Source organism: Spinacia oleracea, chromosome 3 (assembly GCF_020520425.1).
Source record: "Spinacia oleracea cultivar Varoflay chromosome 3, BTI_SOV_V1, whole genome shotgun sequence".
Taxonomy (NCBI): Eukaryota; Viridiplantae; Streptophyta; class Magnoliopsida; order Caryophyllales; family Amaranthaceae; genus Spinacia; species Spinacia oleracea.
The window spans coordinates 13,765,091-13,789,393 of NC_079489.1; the positions used below are offsets into that span (position 1 = coordinate 13,765,091).

General features: G+C 35.4%; 2 protein-coding genes and 1 long non-coding RNA gene across 8 annotated transcripts; all 3 read left to right on the plus strand.

Moving 5' to 3' along the window:
• Positions 1-1,315: 1,315 nt before the first annotated feature.
• LOC110801491 (pentatricopeptide repeat-containing protein At2g37320) lies at positions 1,316-8,232 on the plus strand. Of its 3 annotated transcripts, XM_056838755.1 has the most exons (5): positions 1,316-1,467; positions 2,390-4,136; positions 4,503-5,022; positions 7,252-7,320; positions 8,095-8,232. In XM_056838755.1, the coding sequence occupies exon 2, from the start codon at positions 2,449-2,451 to the stop codon at positions 4,051-4,053; it is 1,605 nt and encodes a 534-aa protein (XP_056694733.1). In that variant the 5' UTR covers positions 1,316-1,467; positions 2,390-2,448; the 3' UTR covers positions 4,054-4,136; positions 4,503-5,022; positions 7,252-7,320; positions 8,095-8,232. The 3 variants fall into 3 exon arrangements, with proteins under 3 accessions (XP_056694733.1, XP_021862551.1, XP_021862552.1); XM_022006859.2 differs by lacking the exons at positions 7,252-7,320; positions 8,095-8,232 and having other exon boundaries at positions 4,503-5,323; XM_022006860.2 differs by lacking the exons at positions 7,252-7,320; positions 8,095-8,232 and having other exon boundaries at positions 1,326-1,467; positions 2,383-4,136; positions 4,503-5,323.
• Positions 7,371-9,615, plus strand: LOC110801469 (peroxidase 29). 2 transcript variants are annotated; one of them, XM_056838756.1, is made up of 3 exons: positions 7,371-8,261; positions 8,605-8,971; positions 9,054-9,615. In XM_056838756.1, exons 1-3 carry the CDS (start codon positions 8,046-8,048, stop codon positions 9,473-9,475), a joined length of 1,005 nt encoding a protein of 334 aa, XP_056694734.1. In that variant the 5' UTR covers positions 7,371-8,045; the 3' UTR covers positions 9,476-9,615. The 2 variants fall into 2 exon arrangements, with proteins under 2 accessions (XP_056694734.1, XP_021862527.1); XM_022006835.2 differs by having other exon boundaries at positions 7,392-8,261; positions 9,066-9,613.
• A 5,417-nt stretch (positions 9,616-15,032) lies between these two features.
• Positions 15,033-18,304, plus strand: LOC110801490 (uncharacterized). Of its 3 annotated transcripts, none has more exons than XR_002536925.2 (4): positions 15,033-15,425; positions 16,415-16,620; positions 17,086-17,181; positions 17,753-18,304. It is a non-coding gene; the product is annotated as an uncharacterized lncRNA (long non-coding RNA). The 3 variants fall into 3 exon arrangements; XR_002536924.2 differs by having other exon boundaries at positions 15,034-15,411; XR_002536926.2 differs by having other exon boundaries at positions 15,034-15,245.
• The last annotated feature ends 5,999 nt before the right edge of the window (positions 18,305-24,303 follow it).

The following is a 24,303-nucleotide window of genomic DNA, read 5'->3' on the forward strand; positions in this document are numbered from 1 at the left end:
ATTAATTTGAGGCTAAAGGTGGTACATTCACTTTGTGATACGAAGAATGAGTACCCCTGTAGTCCTTACCTTTGCTCTATACAGCTACACGTAAAGATGGTTGTGGGTTGTGTCGAGCCGTGTTTTATGTCGAGCCTGCGTGTTTTGGGTTTGAATGGAATCCTCCCACGCCAAGCTTACTATTTTGTATAGGGTCGTGTCGTGCCAAAAAAATATTGAAAGACAACCCAGACACAGTCCAATCTCTAGTGTTGGGTTGTGTCGGGACTTCGTATCTGAGCCTAATTTCACTCAAGTTAACCTGTTTTGTCGTGTTGTACCGAATTTTCGTACGTAAGCCTAAATACGAGCAACGCGCCTAATCTATTTAATTAAACAAACGTATGTTCCTTTTTTGTACGAGAAAAAATATATGTTTTGTTTAACGAGAACGAATACGAAGTATATGTATTCCTAACTACTCAATCATTAACCCACATAGTACTATATTAGCAGGAACCGACCCGAGACCCGAAATTTTGTTAAAATAGGAAACTCGTAACCCGACCGTAGCCAACCCGTTAAAACCGACGACCGATTTCGACCCGTTAATGCATGACCCGGACCCGAACCTGATACACGAGCGAAATATAACCGATAACAAAGCTGAGTCAGCTTACTCGACCGAAAAATGACCCGAACCCGATTCAACACCCGACCCGATGTCAACCCGAAACCGATTTTAACCCGATGAAACTTGTTATTGACTCAATTCGTGACAACCCATTACCTGAATCTACGCGACCTGTTGATAACCCGATTTGTCATTGACCTAACTAAATAATAACTTAAATCAAGTTAATATATTTTTTTATAATTACCTAATCTAGAACAAGTGAAAAGCGTTAAACCAAATTTAACCAAATTTATAAAAGTTAACTTATAAGGTTAAAACTTGACTAATCCTGATAGCTATCGTACCCGGTCTTAACCCGTGTCCAATAGTGAAACCGACCTGAATTTTAACCGACCCGGTAATTATTCGATCTGAAATTGACCCGACTCCTTAAGACCCGAACCCATAATTGTACCCGGCTAAAAAAAGACCCGACCTGAACCCGACCTAAACCGAAATGAAAAAATAACCCGATATGACCCGACAAATTTTCAACCTGACCAAACCCGACCTGAACCCGACCTGAACCCGACCTGTACCCGGTGATAAAATGACCCGACACAACCCGATAAGTTAATGACTCGAGATCCGAGATGACCAGACCCGGATCCGACTCGAATAACCGTTTTGACAGCTCTACTTATGCCCTTTAAGGCTTTAACTTGCCAAAAAAAGTACTAACGTAATAGGGTTCCTTTGCCTCGACCTCAAGCATTGCAATAGCAGTACTAGAACGATCGCTCGCGCTGCCAGTTTGCCACAGTGCCACTGCTGCTTTGTCTATTAGAGTATATCAACCATCATATCTATTGGTAACTTTACTCTTATACACTTTGTATAATCCTATTATATTTCAAATCTTTACAAATTCAGTTGATTTGCGGCAAAATTTGCCGATCGATTTTTAAATTTTATGTTCTTGTACTACTGTAATGCTACGGATTCGCGTCATGCACGCTACATGTTTGTTGAAATGCATCAATGAAGTATAACAATGGAAACACGATGATCCCGTTTACTGTGTATCGCTTGTATGAATTACGGTAGTGCACTGCACGCTAACTGTTTGTTAAAATGCCCGTATGAAAGTATGAAACAATGCAGATACGATGATCCTTTATACTTGTATTTTGCTTAGATGGTTATGAAATTTTGCTGTAATCGCTTTCTTTTTTGGTAATGTGTATGGGTTAAATGATGTCCCCAGTATAATTTGAGGGAAGAAAAAGCACTAGTCAAAACATCCCACAAAGATTACTACTTTATGAAATTGTCATCCGAACACAAGTTGGATTTATTAATCCCATTTTTGTTAACAACAATTGTATTGGTTTGTTTTGTGTTCATTCTTCAGTTTATTTTAGTACAATGGTCCATAGTTAAGTCTATTTATGTCAATCTTTCCAAATGTTTAATAAAGTAGAAATAAACAATTCGAGTTTGCTCATGAAAACTTTCATCCCTAGTTTCAAACATAGAGATGTCTAAAGAAAGCGCTGACGGAAAAGAACTTACTCAGCTAATATTATCAGATTCATCTGCATCCTTTTCTGTTGCTAATTATATGTGCATTTTTTTGATAAAACATATGTGTTTGTCTTAAGTCTTAACCAATGTCACATTTTATCGTTACTTGCCTACTTGTTAGATTTTTTAATATTTGTTCCTGTACCTGATAATGCACACTTAGTGAGCTAACAAAGTCAAGCTTTATTTCTTGGTGCAAGATTTCAGTGATTTTAGCTCTCTGCTGGTGAGGGAGCAAAATATGGGACTGGTTATTTTTGCTTAGGATGAACATCAGGAATCTTTTCGGGTGCTATTGGAAGTGTAAAAGGAAGTTCTTCAAATCCACAACGTATTTAACCATTTTGCAGACACTTTTTCTATCCAGAAGCTACACTACTCATAGACTGAAACAAGATAGTGATATCAAAAGTCTAAATAAGGCACTGAGAATTGTGAATCTTGTCTCTCCAAAATCCACTCATGTTAACAATCAACATGGCCATCTTCAACTTATTCAGGACTTAATACAAACTCATTCAAAGCGTATTAGTGAAGTAAAATCACCCAATGACTTTGGAATTCCATGTTCCAGACACCAAATTCCATCTGATCAAGTGCTTCCTTCTTTCTCTTTCAAGGATGATGTAGTATCAGAAGTTTTTGAATTACACAGGGAAGGGTTGAGAATTGATGTTGCAGTGCTTCCACATGCGCTAAGTGTTTGTGGGTATACAGGAAATCTTCATTGTGGGACTCAGCTCCAGTGCTTAGCTATCAGAGATGGGTTGTCTATGAACGTTTATGTTGCAAGTTCTTTAATTAGCATGTACTCAAAGTGCGGGGAATTACGCTCTGCTTCTATGGTGTTTGAGGAGATGCCTTTGAGAAATGTTGTATCATGGACTGCTTTTATTTCTGGATTTGCGCAGAAATACCAAGTAGACGCCTGTTTGGAGCTTTATAGCCAAATGAGACATTCATCTCTTAAACCTAATGATTATACATTAACAAGTCTCTTGAGTGCGTGTGTAGGTAATGGCTCTCTTAGACAAGGAAAAAGTGCTCATTGTCTGGCATTTCTATCGGGGTTTTATTCATATTTACATGTTGCCAACGCTCTTGTCTCAATGTATTGCAAGTGTGGTAATATCGAAGATGCTTTTTGTGTATTTGAATCAATGCATGATAAAGATATTGTTTCATGGAATTCCATGATTTCGGGCTATGCGTTGCATGGACTAGCATGGAAAGCTATTGATCTCTTTGAGGAGATGAAAAGGCAGAAAATGAAGCCTGATTGTATTACATTCCTAGGTGTTCTCTCATCATGTCGTCATGCTGGTCTTGTTAAACAAGGGCATATGTATTTTAATTCAATGATAGAGTATTGTGTGGAGCCTGATTTGGGTCATTACTCATGCATTGTTGATCTTCTTGGTCGAGCTGGCCTAGTTGATGAGGGCCGGAATTTTATTTTGGACATGCCAATAAAACCCAATGCTGTCATATGGGGCTCACTTCTTTCTTCTTGTAGGCTTCACGATAATGTTTGGATTGGAATAGAGGCTGCTGAGAACAGGCTTGAACTAGAGCCTTCATGTGCAGCCACCCATATGCAGCTTGCAAAGTTGTATGCAAGAGTAGGGATGTGGGACCAGGTTGCCAAAGTGTGGAAAATGATGAAGGACACAGAGCTCCAAACAAATCCTGGATACAGCTGGATTGAGATAGGGAATGAAGTCATCAGCTTTAAAGCAGATGACACTGCCAACTCCAGAATGAATGAGGTTTTCTGCATGTTGGAGGGTTTGAAGTGTCAGCTCAAATCAGATCATGTGCCTGAATCTCAGGAAGAGTTTGATGGTTATTCTTGCACAAGTTTTTCTTGATAAATGGGGAGAATAATGCTAATACACAAAGTCCAGCTGCTATGTTTGTGTGCAGGCATCCACAGCTACTGATTGATTTTGAGGTACATGCATCCTTCTGTTGGAGTATCAGTTTCCTAATGAACGTGATCTATATCCATGTATCGTGCCTTTTTTTTCATGAAAATGAACCAAGTTCTGACCATCATTTTACTACCTTCGTTTCTAATTCTTTTGCTTAACCTCCCTACATTCTACATCTCATCTAGGTCTACCGTTATGGCCTTGTGCATGAAATGCTATGTAATTATCTTGAATTTTATATTCTGGATAAGCCGGACCTTAAAATGACTGGATATAATCATTAATATAAATAAGGGTTCCAACCTAATAGTAGCATGTAATAAGTAAAATACAATACCTTTCCATTGTAAATCTTTGTTAACCTTTTATGCTGTTCATGATGTCAGGTCGGGACCTATACATGTCCATACACATTCAGTCTTATAAAATCTCCACTGTGTTGATCATGATCTGCGCCTGTTTCTCAATTGGCTTCTCCATAGCTGTCCTTGGTGTCAAGTGGCTTTGTTGGGATTTTGGGAAATCAATTGTCCATGTGCTTTCTTTGACCAAGGTTTCCTGATTGGCGAAAGTGACGTTATGTGTCCATATCTACTATTGAATCTGATGAAGTAAAAGTTTCTCATGTACCTGCCAAGACATATTGGGTATGTCAGCTACTACGGGATATGCTGGGTTGTCTCTGCTTTCGACTTCTCTACAGTCCTACATCAGCATATAACCCTACAGTGACACGGTTTAATCAGCTGCATGTCTAACTTAAGTTTCTTGAAAGGAGTTAGCAAGTCAGCATTGATATTCACTATCGTTGAGCATGTTTGATAAGGCGATCCTGGGCGTGTTTTGTTCCTTGTGTTAATTCATTTGTCCTGAGGATGTTTCACATAGTGATATCATCTAATCCAGGTGCGCAATTTAGTCATTTACCTAGAAACTTCTGCTTACAGACATTTTACAAAATGGGTTATCCTCCCTTATCCAGATTTTGGGTGTAATATTATAGATATAAGAGTTGTAGTTTTGGCCTTTTGGACATCTGTGGACTTTTTTGTGTTATTACTTATTTAGTTATTTACTATTCATCTTCTAAATAGAATGAAACCGGCTCCTTTCCTTGTACAATATACTTGCTGAACGACTTTGTATCCTGCGTACTCTCATGTGGCATAATCTTTTTGATTACTCGTGACCAGACATTAATATGCATATGGTTAACATGCTAACCTTATATTTTGCTATATATATATATATATATATATATATATATATATATATATATATATATGTTTTGGTCGTATATATTTTTGTTATTGGATGAACTTAACATAATCAGATGCAGACATTTTTTCCCGAGTTTCATAAAAAAAGGAGCTCTGATCTTCCGTAGAATATTAGACTTTCTATGATGCTTCATCTTGTTTTTCACCTCACATTTACAAAGTCTGAAGAAAACAGTTGCACACATATTCGCTTTGTAGTATTTGGCTGATTACAGATTCTCGTTCCTTAGGAAAATCTCTGTGCCCTATTTTAGGAAGTAAGAATACAGAATGTTGTAATTACTGATCCAAAATTGTAATTTAGTTGTTAGAAGTCCTTTTCAGTTATCACTCCATTCAGCTATTAATGGTATTATGGTAATTTGAAGAGAACAGAGTTTACATTTTTTTTTCTGCTGAAAGGCTACTGTGGGTCATGTTTTTACCATCTAAGGAAACCTCTTGAAAACATGGGAATAGTGATAGAGGGAAGAACTTTTGAGGACCACTAAGAGAGAATTGTGTAGTTCCCTTCTGCTTAGTTGTAGTACTAACAGTCATAGATCCATATTTATGTCTTACATTTAGGGAAATGGTCAGTTAATAAATTGCATGGTTGAAATGAAAAAAAATGAAGGAGCAGTATACCACATAAAGTAGTATTTGACAGACATACCAACCCTTTTATAGTCATACTGTTTGTTACCAGAAAGAGGTGATTGATTCTTAGCTGTGGTTTGTGATAAATGAATTTTAGCCATTCTGGATTTCTTTTATGATTTATTTGCTCAGATTTCGGAATGTTTGCACTGGCATTAGTAACATGATTCGTGGGAGAAAATTTAAACTATGTCATTGACTGGTTGCTTTGTTCAATGTGTTGAAAAACAATATTTACTGTATACTGACTGCTCTTACATGCTTCCGTTGTGTAATAATATTATTTTTTCTGATCTTCTTACCGCAAAGAGCTTGTTTGGTTAAGGCTGAATACAACGTAAAGTATTATGTAAGATAATTTTATTGACACATAGTTTAAACTAGTGAGGTGAAAAGAACTGAATGATTTGCTATTTTGATTTTTCCTGAAAATAGTGAGCTGATTATTAAGCATGATGTTTTATCATTTTGATCAAGTCTCTGGTGAGAGACCGCTTCATAATAATGTGTGGTGAACTTGTGACTAGTGAGATGTCGTAAAGTAATACTCCGGACATCTCCCCCTTTAGAATAACTAAAAGAAAGTCATCTTGATCTCAAATTAATTATCTTGAGATTGTCTCATATAAGTTTTGCCCATCGTATGTTTAAAGTAGCATAATTTCGTTACAGATTCGGATTTTCAATACTACAGAATGTCCTTAAGAATAATGTCGTAAGGAAGACTAAAAATTAAATTAAACCACAAAGAAACAAGGAAAAAACAGAAGGCAGATAGTTAGAAATAGCTTATTTGGGTAATGCTAGATTAATATATTGTTGAGTCTCTGATGTCTGCAACTAATATTAATGTTACAGATGTTATTAGTAATATTTACCATAAAAACATTTCTTGCATTATACTCCCGGCCTCCTTCCAAATTTAATCGTCACACTTTTCTTTTATGTCCGTCCCAACTTAATTGTCACACTCCCTTTTTTGGTATAGACCCACTAATATTTTATTACTCTCTCTTGGTGCGGCGATTAAATTGGGACGGATGGAGTAAAATACTTGGTAAAAGAGAAAGGATGTGGTTCCATTAGAAATGTCAGCTTTTCTTAAGATAGTATGCATTACCTACTGTTATTTCTGCTTTCAATTGTCTAACATTATATTATTGTGATGTAATTTTGGTAAGAAATGTATATCAGATTTCTTCAGATCATGTGGCAGGTTTACAAATGTACTGCATGTACATGTAATCAAAGGAAATTTACAGCATTTATCTCCAGAAGGGGAAAGGTACTTCATCCCTTTATTTGAGCAATATGAAATGACAGCCATGCTAGATACACTCGGATGTATAATATGTGTGGTGGTGTTTAAGACAAATTCAAATATGGGGTTAACATTTCTCGGGTGTTTTAAGAATTTTGCATTTAAATAATTATTCTCAAACCGCCCTGTCTCATGAATAAATAGTATAATCAACAGCTGTGTAACTAGAATAAATTTTATTACTTTTTGTTGTTACATTACAAGTACTTCGTACTAGACATGCATGTAGTTTATGCTAGCTAATACTCCGTACATGTTATTAGAACTTATTTCAAAGTTGTATGAATGATATGGAATTGATTTAACCGCGTACATATAGGACTAATATTACTTAATGCAAATGGTCCGTGCATAACCTGTAGCCTATATATTGTATTGAAACGTGCACATCAAATTGGTTAGAACAATTGACAAGTTTGTTTGAATAAATATTGTCCTAACTGAATACAAGAAATAGGATTTTCTACTGTATTGAACCTAGGACAAGATTAAGGAAGATAACTAAACTATGGTTTTAACCTAGAACAACTAACCGTAAAATAATGTCATTCCATTTTTTTCTGAAAGTCAATCCCTTTACTTTTTGCATCTTCTGGGGTTATAAATACACCCCCAAACCCCATATCTAATCCCAACCTAACAGTCCACTCCTGAAATTTGGACTAAGTTAGTGCAAACCTAGGAATAATATGGGTGAAGTTATCCTACCATTTATTCTAATCATTCTTGTTTATGCAGCTAGTGCTACCAATCCTGTTCCTAAAGGTCTTTCTTATAACTTTTATGACAAAACTTGCCCTCAACTCGAAGATACTGTAAGAGCTGCCCTTAATCCTGTCTTTATTACTGATCCCACTACTGCACCTGCTCTGCTTAGGCTCATGTTCCATGACTGCCAAGTTCAGGTACTCTTTCTCTCTGTCTTCTGTCTTCCTTCCCTCGAATTCAGTAACAAGGCCATACTTGTAACTGTGTTACTTTTCAACAGTTTTGTTCGATACATTACTAAACCTGATTCTACTATCTATCTTTGTTCTACTTTTAAGGATACTTTAACACTCTTTCTGTTTGTCAAGGTTATTGCTTCATAGGTTCTTACATGTATATTATTCCTCCTTAAGCTTCACTTATAGAGGTTTATTATGAATACATTTATGTCCAAGGTATACTTTTTCAAGTTTGCATGCACTATACAGCTTGGCATGCATGAGGTTATCTAACACAAATGTTTATATTTCTTTTGTGCAGGGTTGTGATGCATCGATTCTGATCGATGTTTCAGACTCGGCCCCCTCAAAGCCATCAGAGTTGGGAGCAAAAAAGAACTTTGGTATTCGAAAGAGGGAATTGATTAATCAAATAAAATCAAGGCTTGAAATAGAATGTCCTGGACAAGTCTCTTGTGCTGACATTATAGTGTTGGCTGCAAGAGAATCAGTGGCTATTTCCGGGGGTCCAAGGATCAAAGTTCCTTTAGGTAGGAGAGATTCACTCTCTGCTTCAAGCTCTGAAGTTGCTGATGCTTCCCTCCCTTCATCTGATATTGGAGTTGATGATACCCTTAGCCTTTTTGCCAAGCTTGGGATGACTACCCAGGAAACAGTTGCTATTATGGGTATACATTTTCTGGCCTGGTTTGCTTCAACAAAATAAGTAAAAGTTTTATCAATTGTTCAACATATAATATAACTACAAAGTTATGATTGCAGGGTCACATACTTTAGGAATCACACATTGCTTAAACATCATGGACCGATTGTACATGCCATCTAACGCCAAAGCAAGCAGCATGGATCCCAGATTTGAAGCACTCCTGAAATTCAGTTGTCCTGAGTTTACACCCTTATCTCAGAATACAAGTTTTGTGTTTAATGATCCTTCAACATTTATATTTGACAATTTGTATTACCAGAACTCCTTGCAGCGCCGAGGTGTGCTAAGGATTGATGCAGAGTTACCCCTAAACATTAAAACTGCAGGAATTGTGGAGCATTTTGCTGCTAATGACGACGATTTCTTTCAAGAATTTACTTCCGCTTTTTTAAAGTTGTCATATGCAGGAGTTTTAACTGGTAATCATGGTGTAATTAGGAGTATGTGTAACTTTGTAGACAATTGAGGACTATATTGTGTAATCATCAATAGGGAAGTTTCTGTTGTTAATTTCTGATAATTATGCCATGTCAAAAGTAATGTTTTGTGATGTGTACTGATTTTAAGAGAATGGAAATATTCATAAACAAAAGTACATTGTTTTTTTTTTTTTTTTTTGGCAAATAACAACAGTACATTGTTTTTTTTTTCCATACTAAAACTCATTTTAAGGTAGTTGTTTGCTTAAAATGTAGTACTTCGTATGAAACATTATGTGCAAAACAAATTTTTCTAAAGCATATTTGTAGGCATCATAAAATTACGAAAGCGTGGAGATTTTTTTTATATACGAAGTACTGCGTATATATTGTGAACCTAACTATTCCCTCCGTTTTTATATGGTTATACTTTGTTTAATGGTCTCCAATGTACACGTTTGACCGTTAATATATCAAATTACATATGAATTTTATTTTTTGATATTTTGAAAACGCATATTGATAGGAATCGACAACATGTCAAGAGTATTATTTGATATTTGTAATAACGAGAATTTACGATTTTTAACAACAAAAATTAAAGTGTAACCAATAAAAAAAATGGAGGTGGCATATACTTTTCATATGATAAATTTATGTATTCTTTTTTTCTTAATTAATGTGCGAACTATTTTTTTTCTTTTCGTTTACGAATTGAACCTTGACATGCCGAAGTAGTTTTTTGGCTTCATTCCTACTCTGAGGTAGTTTCTTGGCTTTTTTCCTTTCTGAGGTAGTTTCAATTCTTGACTTGATTTTTTTGGTAAATTTGGGGCTTGACGTTTTAACAAATCCTATCTGCAATTAAGATACATTATTAATTATTATCAATACTACGATACATAAATAATTACATTTTATTCTTAAATTGGATTTTACTTGATTTTAATCGACATGTTATCGTACTCTCTGAGGAATACCAAAGTTTTTGCGCAAAAGCACCCAAGTTTCTCTCAGTAACCCAATAACAATTAAAAATATGAAGTGAAATGAACTAAATTTATAATTAAATGACTTGTTATTGGCTAGGGTCGATGTTGATTTTTTTATTTAATTAGATATTTAATCTTACTTAATACTAGTATGAAGCAAAACAATAAAAAAAATTATATTAAGATTTCATTAGTGACAATTTGTTTAAGATAAATATTTTTAACTAAAATATTATTTTAAAATTTTTATACTTGCATTTATAGTTGATTTTTTTTTTTTGTATGTATTTCGTAAATGATTTTATGTAACTTCGTAAATGGTTTCATGTAATTGAAGACCTCAAGTAAGCCAATTTAAAACTAAATCTTAGAGTAATTTGATTTATTAGTAATAAAAACATTATATGAAATACAAATGTTACACTAATATTGAAAAATGTATATTTTGTAGCAAAAAAAAAAAAAAAAACTCCTTAACTGAAAATAAATTGCTCGATTTATCAAAAATCTCAAGACTTTATTAGATAATTTTCAATTTTTCAGATTTGAATATTATACTGATATAAATTTTTTATATCATTGTTTTTTATTGGAAAAGAAATGTTAACATATATTTTTTTTAAAAATATATCTTTACCTTGTTTACGGGGTTCTAATATTCTTAGGTTCAATATACCCATGAAGTAGTTAAGGGAACATGACGGAACAATGATAATTAAAAAAGAGTGAAAAGACTTATTCGGTTCATAGGGCATGTCCACTTATGCTTTGATCCCGTACACGGATGGTTATATGACTGAATTCAACCACCATTTGGTAACTAATTTTTTTTTCCCTAACTAATTTCGTCATTGTTGCAATAAACGTAGCCGGAACTCACCAACATGTCGTTTGACCATATGAATTTAGTTTGTTTTTGACCAAAAGATGAGATTTTGTCCTTAAATCCTCATCATCCAATTGAAATTCGGCAATTAATTGGACTATATATTTATAAAATAATCATTAAATTATAAATAATTAGTTAATATATTATTATTTATGTTTTGATGTTTGTGTATTAAAGAAAGCCATTAGAAAATAGAATTCAACTAGTTAGTGGCTCAGGTGATGCCACGGAGTGTTGCATATGGTTTGATTTTTTTTATTCATTTCAAATTTACTTATAAATTTCTTTATATATATGCAGTTTGAGAATAATATGAATTTCATTATATATGCAGTTTTAGGATTAAGTTGGTTAGCCAACAATCGGTGATCTAAGTTTTTGAGAAATTTTCTTTATTTGTGTAAACTATATTTTTTTTTTGGTACTACTTTACTTATAAAAACTTTTAGGTTGCAATTGTATAATAAGTTACAAAGTCGAAATACATTTTAGAGGAAAAAAAACACATTTGATAATTAGCTAAAAGAAAGTGCAACATTATTTTTCTTTTCTATTTATTTCTCTGTTAATTTAATGTTTTTTGGTTTAATAAATAAATTTCTAGAAAAGATATAATTTGATTAGTAAAAGAATAAAAATTAAGAAACAAATTGTTATCATAAATTGTTACACAAATACGTAGTACATAAATTTGAGGCATTAAATTTTTATATATTCAAAAGATTTTTTTTTTCTCATTTTTAATTGTTTCAGAGACACAAATTGTATCGTTGGAGTAATGGATAAAACTTAGCATTAACATATGAGAGGTTATGGGTTCATGGATGAGTAGCAACACCTCTTAAATAACGGAACTAAAGCAATTAAATTTTTTTGTTACACTGCCAAATGTTTCGTTGATGGGTATCTCAAAGATATTTCACCCGTTAATTTTCGCCAATTATGTTTACCTCTTAAACCAATATTAAAAACCATCGTAAATACCATATGTTCTAATAATATAAAACAAATTAATTAAACTAATGAGACACAAGTTGAGAATCTCAATCATTTTCTTAGTTTCTTGCGATTCTTTGGCTTCCTACTCTGATGGATAGCATATACTTGCAATAGAAATGCGATTTCTTAAACCAATAAAAAACAGAGGTAGCATATACTTTTCACATGATAAATTTAGGTGTTCTTTTCTTCTTAATTAATGTGTGAACTATTTTTTTTCTTTCGTTTATGAATTGAAGTTTGACATGTCGGAAAAAAAAATCCATTTGCTTTTAATAGGTCCAGCAGGTAAACAACCCATTATATATCCTATGTGATAGGTTGCTACTTATTTTAATTTACAAATATAATAAAAAAAAACCGATTACTTATTTCAATTGGTATCGTTAAAAGTTTAATTTTTTTTTACTAATCTTAGTTGCAATTAACAATAATGTAGGTTAATTTGTGGTAATTGATGAATTAAGTATGCCGTCAGCTCGTAACGAATGGAATACAACTGATTTTGGGTGAAAGTTTGATGTGGTGTAACAACAAGGAGATAGAAGGTGCGAGAGGGGGAGTGACACATGTCAGGTGCATAATTTAATTTGGGATGGGTATGTTGATGGTTCATGACGTGATTTTTTTATTGTTTTTAAGGAAAACTAGTTTTATGGCCCGTTCAACAAACGGGCTAGTAATAAGGAAAATGTGAATTCTTGTAAGAAAGTAAAGTTATACCAAGCATTGTTATAGGGGGTGTGGAAAAGTTACAAACTTACAATATTGGAGACGTCTTGTGCATAACTGTTAGGTTATGACAAATATAAAACATATATTTCATGCGGAAAAGCCATAAAGCCAGGAATCCAAATTAATTGCCACATAACAATTAGCATAATTTAGGATGCATACATTCGAAGCTTGCCTTCCCTAGCTGCTCCCAAACCGAACAAGAACAAGTTTAGGACTCCAAGTGTAGTCCCTCTGTAGATAGTCCACAACACGTTCGGATCCGCCTTAGATTCAATTAACTAGAATTTAGCCTAAGGTATTATGTTATTCGTTTATAATTGTGTGGCAAATTATTAACTTTAGTTTTTAACTTAAAACTATATGAATACTTGAATTGATGTATTATAATTTGTGATTGCCATCACCTATTTATAGGGTAGGATTATCGGAACTAGAAACCTACTAGGATTCAACTTATCTAATTCTATTAGAATTAGATTCAAATTAAATCTATTAGTTTTAGTGTTTTGCATAACAACTAATTCTAGTAGTTTCAGAAAAATATTCTAATCGGATAAATCCTAAACACTTAAGGATTCGAAACACGCACGAACACAACGACACACACGAACAGCCCGCAAGGGGCCTGCTCGCGCGCGCGGTAGGTTAGCTCGGCCCAGCAGCTGGTACGCGGCCCACGAAGGGCGCGCCAGCCTGCTGGCCTTGCCGCTTGCTGGGCCTGACCTTGCTTCGTTGCTTGGCTGGGCCTTGCATGCTTGGCGGGCTGCTTGCTCGCCTACTGCGCTTGAGCGGGCTTCGCTAGGCGCGGGCCTAGCTTTGTGTTGGGCCTTGCGTCTAGCAAGCTCGTCCGATGTTTATTTCGTACGACGCGCTTTCGATTAATTTTCCGATTCCGGAATTCATTTCCGATTCGAACAATATTAAATATTTCCGATTCCGGAAATAATTTCCGTTTCGAACAAATATTTAATATTTCCGATTCCGGAATTTATTTCTGATTCCGATAATATTTCCGATTCCGACAACATTTATGTTTCCGACAATTTTTCCGATTCCGGAAATATTTCCATTTCCAATAATATTTTCCGATACGTACCATGTTTCCGTTTCCGGCAACATCTACGACTTGGATAATATTTATATTTCCGATACGATCCATATTTCCGTTTTCGGCAATATCATCGTTTCCGGAGTATTCATAATTTGCCTTTTGACGATATATTTCAGCTCCCACTGGAACCGAGATCCGTCTATTCCGAATATCCATAAATGGAGTATTTAATTCACTTAAATACTTGACCCGTTCACGTACTATTTGTGTGACCCTATGGGTTCAGTCAAGAGTAAGCTGTGGATTAATATTATTAATTCCACTTGAACTGAAGCGGCCTCTAGCTAGGCATACAGTTCACTTGATCTCACTGAATTATCAACTTGTATAATTAATTAATACTGAACCGCATTTATTAGACTTAACATTGAATGCATACTTGGACCAAGGGCATTATTTCCTTCAATAACTGGTAAACGTTACATTAAATTAATAGGTAGTAATATTTAAAACAGTAAATAAAATGATCGAGCAACGGATTAATAATTTTCTTTAGAGTGTGTGATGAGCACAAAAACAATACAAATTACAATTGGAGGAGGAGAAATAAACCTGAGATTATCGTGCACATTCCCTCCGTCTTTACCATTAGACCGGTATCTCATTTGAATTAATGCATACTAATAGCTAATTTGTATTGTACCTCCAACTCAAGATATTATTGGTTAAATCTATACATTACTGTGAAGTGTGAAACATCAAACGTTGCTATTAAGAAAAAGAAAAGGAGATCCATTATTATAAAAACAAATCTCTACCCTTTAAAAATCCAAAAGATGGCAAATAATTTTTTCATTAATACCCATAACACCCTTAAAAACCTGCACAAAAAAATAACATTTCTCTTAAGAATAGTGTGAAGGCAAAAATGCCCTTATTTATTGCTGACTCAATTGCTCCCATGGTTCCAGCTAGCATTTCCTTTCTACAACATTCAGTTATGACTACCTTCCTTTCTTAACTGTGGCTTCTTCCTCCACTTTTTCTTCACGGTGGATTTTTCCTCCACCTTTCTGCACCTTTATTTCTCCCTCACCGTGATACGTCTTTCTCTCCCCTCTGAATCCATTCATTCGGTTTCTGCAAGGGTTTGTTCTTATTCACCATCTATCATCTATGATCTTTCTTCTTTCTATTTAATGGCGTTTTTACTACTTGAAGGACACATTGGAAGATTTGTCTCCTTCCATATTTCTGACAGCCAGTCGAAGGAGAGCCGTCAGACGTGTGGAAGGAGACAAATCTTCCATTTAGGTAAGCGAATCTAGGTGCGAATTACATATTGTGATCGAATTTCAAGTTAATTTTGCTCATGATTTAGTATGTAGTATGTGATGATTGAAATCTGGTATGTCAATTGTAGTTGCACCTCCGATATTAATGATTTATGGGTTTAAGGGTTAGATTAGGGTTGTTCTTGTGTTATTGAATTGAATTTCAACTTAATTTCACTCATATGTGGTATTTGGTGATTGAAATTTTGTATGTCAATACCTTCGATTTTAATGATTGATGGGTTTAGGGGTTATGTTGAGATAGAGTTAGAGTTACATTATACTACTAACATGATTAATTATCCTTATATGTGTAGAGTTAGGGTTTAGGGTGATTTAAATATGGTATGTCAATTGTAGTTGCACCTTCAATATCAATGATTTCTGGGTTTAGGGGTTAGATTTGGGTTGTTCTTTTTTCATCGAATTTCAACTTAGTTTTGCTCATGCTTTAGTATGTGGTATGTGGTATGTGGTATGTGGTTATTGAAATCCGGTATGTCAATACCTTCAATTTTAATGATTTCTGGGTTACTGGGTTATGTTGAGATAGAGTTAGAGTTACATTATACTACTAACATTATTATCCTAATATGTGTAGAGTTAGGTTACGTTATTAGAGTTGAGTTAATAGATTATTGTGTACTATTTAAACTGTTGTTCATCCATGAGAAAGATTATGCTTTGTGTGATATTTGACAATTTAGATTGTATATCTCTTCTTTCTTTCTTTTTTCTAGAAAGTCCATATTCTATGTGGAGTTTCTCATAATAATTTCTAATAAATTATGTATTATGAAAATAGACATTAGTCAAGTTTTAAGAAAAATGAAAATTCTTGACCACTGATTATTATGTTTGGTTCACTTTAATATGATAAATGTTTGTTTGTCAAGTGAAAAACTTACTTTAAAAACATGGAATTTAGGAAACGATGGTCAAAGTTTGTGAGTAGAACTTTTATCTTTTCTGTATTCTCTCAGATGGCAGAAGTCACACATGTTGACGTTGTTTGGCCTGGTTGGGGTCACACGTTCGAGATACCTGAGCTGCAAAATGCACTTACTGCGAAGAGGATTGTATTTCTAGGACCCCATGCTGTATCTATGACCGCTCTTGGAGATAAAATTGGTTCATACTAGATTGCTCAAGCTGCAGATATCTGACTCTTCCATCGAGTGATTCTCATGTATGTATCATGTTTCTTACAGTCTTCACAAATTTTCTAATTGTTGGGAGTTTGGTCATCACATGAATCTCTATCTTTTAGGTAAGACCGTAAGACTTCCTGCAGAGAGTTGCCTAGATACAATTTCTTATGACATATATAATACAGCCTATCTTTTTACCACATAGGAAGAAATTTCTAGCTACCAAATTGTTGGTTATATCCTGCTATGATTAAGGCTTCTTGGGGTGGTGGAGGGAAAGGAATAAGAAAGGTGTGTTCGCTCTTGGTGATGATGTACAATAGAGAGACAAGTAGCAACTTCTCGGTTTTTCAAGTCTTTTAAAATGGATGTATATGTAGACTTAATTATGAGAAAATGACTAGAAATAGTAATAGTTAAAGACTTAAAGTCCCCTGATACATTTTCAACTACTGCCCTTCCCACGGAATTTAATGCAGACACATGGGCTTTTTCCTTTTTAGGTTCATAACGACGACGAAGTAATTAAGGGGGATGTTCAAGCAGTCCAGGGTGAAGTTCCTAGATCACCCATATTCATAATGAAGGTGGCTTCACAGGTTAGACTCTCCTACAACAAAGATGTGATAGTAAAGTAGACTTGTATTACAATGACTTAGATATGTTGTTGTTTTGCATCCTGGTATTATTTATAAAGTTTCTTGTTTTGAGAAGCTATTTTTTTTGTCTTGCAGAGTCGACATTTAGAAGTATAGTTGCTATGTTATCAATATGGCAATGTTGTCGCACTGCATAACTGTGATTGGGGTTGACAAATGACGACTGATGATAGCAAATTTGACAAATGATGTATTAGGACTTAGGAGAATAATGTGGCTTCAAAAAAAATGGAGATTAATGTTGAATGTTGACGGATTTTTATCGGAATAACTTTCACATATAATTTGGGTTGAAAGTTTAAACTAAAAAATAAATCATGAACCAGTTTATGAAATAGCATTTCACCCATAAGTTGGAAATCCTGGGGAACATTAGTCCTTAAAGCCTTTACCTTTTCCTTACATATCCAACTGTACACTCACCCTCTTTCCATTATCACAGTTGTTGAAAGTAGTTGGCTGGTATTTAGCTTTTTAATCTTATGTAACCTTTTTTTATCCGAATATGCAGCCTCCCGCAAGTTCCAATATATTTTCTGTTGAAAACTGCCCATGTGAGCAATTTGTAAGGCTCCGATGCAAGTTTCATGAAAAAGAAGATATCAAAATTGAGGCTATTGTGTTTGATGGTTGTGTATCCGACCCAAAACCCGGGGACGATGCTGATGGCGAAGATATTCGTCTTTACTTAAGCTTACTGGTTGACATATATAAGGGAGAGGACCTGATGGATGAGGATTTGTGTGCCCCGCATGGCCAGATGGCTTGGAGATCATGAAAGTTTACATGCTTCGTGGCGACAAATTGCTGCTTAAAGGTCATATGTGGCCTAACATAATGTACTGCCTCCTTGTTAGCTATAATAGCTCCATGTGTAATGACGGTGTTTGGTTTTGTAATTATGATTTTTACTATGATCTTGAGTATCTTTTGTGACATTTGCCCATTCTTATCATTTTCAACGTAGTGGAAATATGGACTAGCGGTAAACAATAGTCTTCACTAAAGATTGTAATGGATTATTTATTTTCATAACTGTATATGTTAATTAGATGTGTATTTAGATTGGGTGCTTAGTACATCGTAGGAGTGTTTGGGTGCTATATCGTTGTGTGTGTGGTTTGATACCTCGTAGTGTTTGGGTGCAGACAACTCATTTGAGATTAACCTGGCTACTATGGCAATTAGTACAATCCAAAATTTCTTGCAGGAATTTTGTTGATCCTTCTCTTTGGTTCCAGTCTAATTGTGAAGCAAATATTGAAATAACCGTCGTAGCAGTGGCCATTTGTGAGGGGGTCGAAAAAGCGCGAGGCTAATGTGTGACCTTGTCCCTCGTGGGTGTGACGATTCTTTTTATTCAATCAAGTGTAATTGGATTTCCTGTGAGTATACACCCAATTGACTAGTAATATAGGAGTCGCCATTCAATTTTTAACGACAATGAGAAAAACTGACAAAACCCGGTTATCGTGACATAAAGGGAGTGCAATTATGTTTGACCACGACGGCCGTAGGTTCCCTTGTGATCCCTGGTGTAGGGATCTCTCAATATACACCCGCAAGGTAGAGATTGAGGGTTCGGAGGACTGTAACTACCGAGAGGAGTAATTCGCTCGTCGATAACTCCAGAGGCAGGATATCCTTACTAGCTCAGCATAAATAATTGAAGGGACATGCGTTAACTATTCAACTAATCTGAGTTGATTTTAGCAATATGCAACATATAATACTAATTCGATCGTGATTATCTGATTTAACTAGCATTAAGGGACCTAGCATGATAATCCGATTTCCCAAAAATATTATATTTGTTAGGCGTGATAGAACAATCAAATTAGGTTAGTTTAACAGTTCATAAAAAGGGCGAGGAAAACAGTTAAATCATCGAAAAGGGACACATTACGACGCACCTTTGAGAGGTGCGTCACGGTTCTCAGAAAACTAACCACTTTGACTTTGCTGTTTCTCCTTTTTATTTAACGAATCTCAATTATGGGACAGGATACGTTCTGTTCGATTTATGGATCGATTGCGACAGAACGCGTGAACAATTTCGCAGCGAGAGGCTTAGGCTAAGGGTTGGAGTCAATACTCAGAATATAATTATGTGTTGTTGTGTGTCCTTTCACGTCGAAATTAGGGGCCTATTTATAGGGAAGAGTTCGTGGAAAAATAGAATTGCAGAGTTCTAATCCACAAAGAATTAGGAAAAGAGACGTACCCAGGTATTTTCAGCGCCCAGGCCTGGGCGCCGAAGATTTCGGCGCCCAGAGCCAGGCGTTGAAAATAGGGTCTGGGTAGTTTTGTTTAGTCAGATTCGGATTCCTAAAATCCGTAGAGTTTGAGATTAATTCGAGTCTTTTAGCGCGTATCAATTTTATGACGGAATGCGTCTGGGCCCGTTACGAACTCTAGGTTCGTTAGGATTTTAATTAATACGTAACTCTTATTTCCGAATCCTATTAGGAATAGGATTCTCGCGGTTTTCTATCTCATTTAGGATTTATGTTGGAGTGCAATGCCTAATTCTGACAGGTTTCTATCTTTTATGATTTGCCACTTTTAGACGCTACCTTTTACGGCAGTTACTATTTTTAGCAGGTTTCCATAAATAGAAGGTTTCGGGTGAAATGAAATGGGGAATCGAGATTCGTTTATTTTATAGGAGATGCGTTGTCAAGTGGAGTTTTTATGCTTTCATCATCGAACCTTTCCCTTGCGGAAATGGGGACAAAAGTAGGTGTCTACACCATTCAGTGCTTGCAGAGTACAAAAGAAATGAGGTCGCCAATGAATGAGGTGCTGAAAGATTTTTAACCATACAAGGTCAACTAGGAAGTGAAGTGGATGGCACGGAAGTTGTAGATATTCCTGCTGATGATGTTCTTATGTTAAAGGGAGATATGTCGCCAGTTTCACCACCAAGGCACCAAGGGAGGATAATTTTGTTGCACGGTATAAATCCAATGCCATCGTTTGATCTTTACTTCTTTTATTATTATACTTCTGTAAGTTTTCGGTTCATGAAGCTCGATCGTAGCAAGTGAAAGACAAAGTCATAAGAATATGATTGTACACAATTATAATATTCCAGTTAATTATAACTTCTGTTTAATTAGATGCTTATGCAACCCTGCATACGTTCTTCTATGACTATACAATTATGACTAAAGAGTTGTATGATGAGTTTGATTCTGGAGTCATAGCTTGTTATACTGGTTGTATGCTTAAACATCATATTCTTTCAAAACAAGAACAAGACCAAGAGCAATGATAATGTAGAAATTAAAACCATTTTACGAAAAGTTTAGATACCAATCCTTGTATACTTTTCTTGATTTTTTTTTTTGTTTCTAGTGTGTTTGATTTTGCAAATCAAAAACCATCGCTTATTTTGGCGGGCATCTGCGCGCAGTAGCTCGCGGCCCGGGTACTAGTTACAAAAAAGTGAAAAAAAAAAAAAAAAAAACTCTAAAAAATTAGAATACTCCCTCCACTCACTTTCATGCTCTATCCGATCACTCTCTGTTCATTGTTCTTCCTCTCCACTGTAAACCACAAATTAATTTTCATTTCTCACATTCTACTGCCTGAACTCTCACATTCTACAACAAACTATCTGTAAAATCATCTGATAATTATTATTCATCTCCTGATTTTCTACCGCCTAACCCACAGTGTCACACATTCTATTACAATTTGATATGGCTGTGCAAGATATTTTGGTAGTTTGTGTTGTATGTAAATATATTGGATTTGATCGAAATCGTGGATTGATAGTTAATTTGCACGTGCAATAATGCTTATTGCTTTCTTTTGATTCTAACAGCGATGGTGTTAAGCCTTCATAAGTGGTATTTGGAAAGGTTGGATACTTGGGGATATGAATTTCACAACTAAATTGTCTCAACTATAAATAGTTAGTGAATGATAGTATAAATTGAAACTACTGAGTTGCTAATTGCGGAGGAGAAAGTTAAGGGATTGAATTAATTATATTGAATAATATTGGGGGAAGAGAGAAGATGGCGGGATTGGTTGAAGTTCTACCGGAAATTGGGAATTAAATTATAACGGTAGAGTTAATGAGAGTAGATTAAAGGATTGAGTTAAAGGTTTAATTGAATCGAGTTTGAATGAAGTTTTAACTGAAGGTTTAATTAGAGAGGAACGATTGAATGCTCACGAGAAGGTAACAGGGGAGATGGTGATGCTAATGTGTCCGCCACATGTCTTCATAACGGTGTTGCTTACGTGTCTTTAAAATAGAGATGGTTATCTTTTTAAATACTAAGTATTGATTTACGTTGACAAATTTTAAGAAGGTAACTAACTTTCCCAACTCAATGACTGGAAATATTGACAATTTCATCCGGTTATCGGTCACGTGTGCTTGTTAAAAGCGGATGAGTTCGAGAGTTGGAATTATTAAAAAAAAAAAAATCATAGTTGGGATGAATAAAAACAAACTTTCAAAAAGTTGGGATTATCTTAGTCAAGTTTTCCTATTATGCGGAGTAATAAATAAGTGAGCGATTTTCGGCAATAATGCTTAAGGATGTCGAAATTTTCAAAATATGCCACATTTTCGATTAATTCCCAATTTACCGTCCACGTCAACATTGACGTAAAAAAGAATATATATATATATTTTCTGGTTAAGAGATAAATCACCTATTGAATTGGCGACGTTATAAGGCAAAGTCGCCAATTGAATTGGCGATGTTGCTAGACATCATCTCCATTTGAATTGGCGATTTTGCCAGGAAACATCTCCATCTCAATGGGTGAGTTTGCCTTTTCTTTTTGAAATTATGTTTCACGATTATGCAAACGGGAGAATGAGAAAGAGTAACTAAAACCAATAAAAAGTGATACATCGTCACTTGAATTGGCGATTTATATCTCATAAATTTACTGGGTCTACACCGCTAATTTAGTTGACGATATAACACTCACTCGCAAAACAAAATTTAGATCGGTTTTGTTGATGAAGTGGACGATAGATTGAGAATTCTTAAAAAATGAGGCTTATTTTGAGAATTTTGACATTTTTTTACAATATTGCCGGAAATCGCTCTAAAGAATTTCACAAAACCAAAACTAAAAATTGACCGTTGTACCTTGTCCGCTTTGTTTTTTCTTTCTTTCATAACCCAAAAAACATAGTTTGGAGGGATGTATTACTTGTAATCCATTCAGAATTCAATGAAACTATTTTCTTCGTGGATAGGTTTATGTTCTATATCTTCCTATTTCAACGGCAGGATGGAAAACAACGCCATGATTATCTATTTTATTACTTTATGGGCACTTTGGTTGTCCAGAAACAATCGCGTTTTCATAACGAGTTAACAACATCATCTTCTGTGATTGCTTTGATCAAGGAAGGTGTGGATAACCACAAGGTTTTGTTAGCAACATTGGTACTTCACTGCAGTTTCTTCATCCACCAGAAGATGAGCCACATATTCCACCAGGTTTTTTCAGAGCTATTTTTACCCTCAGTGGCATCGAGGGTCCAACAACGAAGATTCGGGTGGATGACTCTTTGTTAGGTTATGACAAATATAAAACATATATTTCATGCGGAAAAACCATAAAGCCATGAATCCAAATTAATTGCCACATAGTCAATTAGCATAATCTAGGATACATACATGTGACGCGTGCCTTCCCTAGCTGCTCCCGAACCGAACAAAAACAAGTTTAGGACTCCAAGTGTCGTCCCTCCGTAGATAGTCCACAACACGTTCGGATCCGCCTTAGATTCAATTAACTAGAATATAGTCTAAGATTTTATGTTATTCGAAACTTAATTATATTGGCAAATTATTAAGTTAGTTTAATCTTAAACTATATGAATACTTGTGATTGATGTATTATAAATTCTGATTATGTATCACCTATTTATAGGGAGGAAATATCGGACTTAAATTTCCCCTAGGATTCAATTTACTAATTCGTTTAGAATTCTATTAAAATTAATCCTTTGAATTAAGTGTTTAATCAAACAACTAACTCTCGTGGATTTAGGAAAACAGTTAATCGGACAATCCTAAGTGTTTAAGGATTCGTAGCGTTGCCCGAAAACACACACACACACGCACAGCCCACGAAGGGGTGTGCTGTGCGCGCGGCTCGGCCCAACAGGCAGTCACGCGGCCCATTGCAAGGGCGCTGCTGCTGCTGGCCTTGCCTTGTTCGGCTGTGCCTGGCCTTGCTCCGTGCTTGGCTGGGCATGCCTTGCTTGGCGGGCTGCTGCTGCTCGCTTGCTACGCTTGCGCAGGATTCTCTAGGCGCGGGCCTAGCTTCGTGTTGGGCCTTGCGTCTAGCAAGCTCGTCCGATGTTTATTTCGTACGTTGCGCTTCCGATTCGTTTTCCGATTCCGGAATTCATTTCCGATTCAAATAATATTTAATATTTCCGATTCCGGAATTAATTTCCGTTTCGAACAAATATTTAATATTTCCGATTCCGGTAATATTTTCGTTTCCGGCAATATTTTCGATTCCGGCAATATTTCCATTTCCAATAATATTTTCCGATACGTACCATGTTTCCGTTTCCGGCAACATCTATATTTATATTTCCGTTACGATCCATATTTCCGTTTTCGGCAATATCATCGTTTCCGGAGTATTCATAATTTGCCTTCTGACGATTTCAGCTCCCACTGGAACCGAGATCCGCCGATTCCGAATATCCATAAATGGAGTATTTAATTCACTTAAATACTTGATCCGTTCACGTACTATTTGTGTGACCCTACGGGTTCAGTCAAGAGTAAGCTGTGGATTAATATTATTAATTCCACTTGAACTGAAGCGGCCTCTAGCTAGGCATACAACTCACTTGATCTCACTGAATTATTAACCTGTATAATTAATTAATACTGAACCGCATTTATTAGACTTAGCATTGAATGCATACTTGGATCAAGGGCATTATTTCCTTCACTCTTGGCATAAGAACAATCAAAATGCAGGTATATATGAGCTGGTTTTGGGAGAATAGCCTAAGGACTGGTGATTTGGTAATGGGTGGGGCTTCCTCAG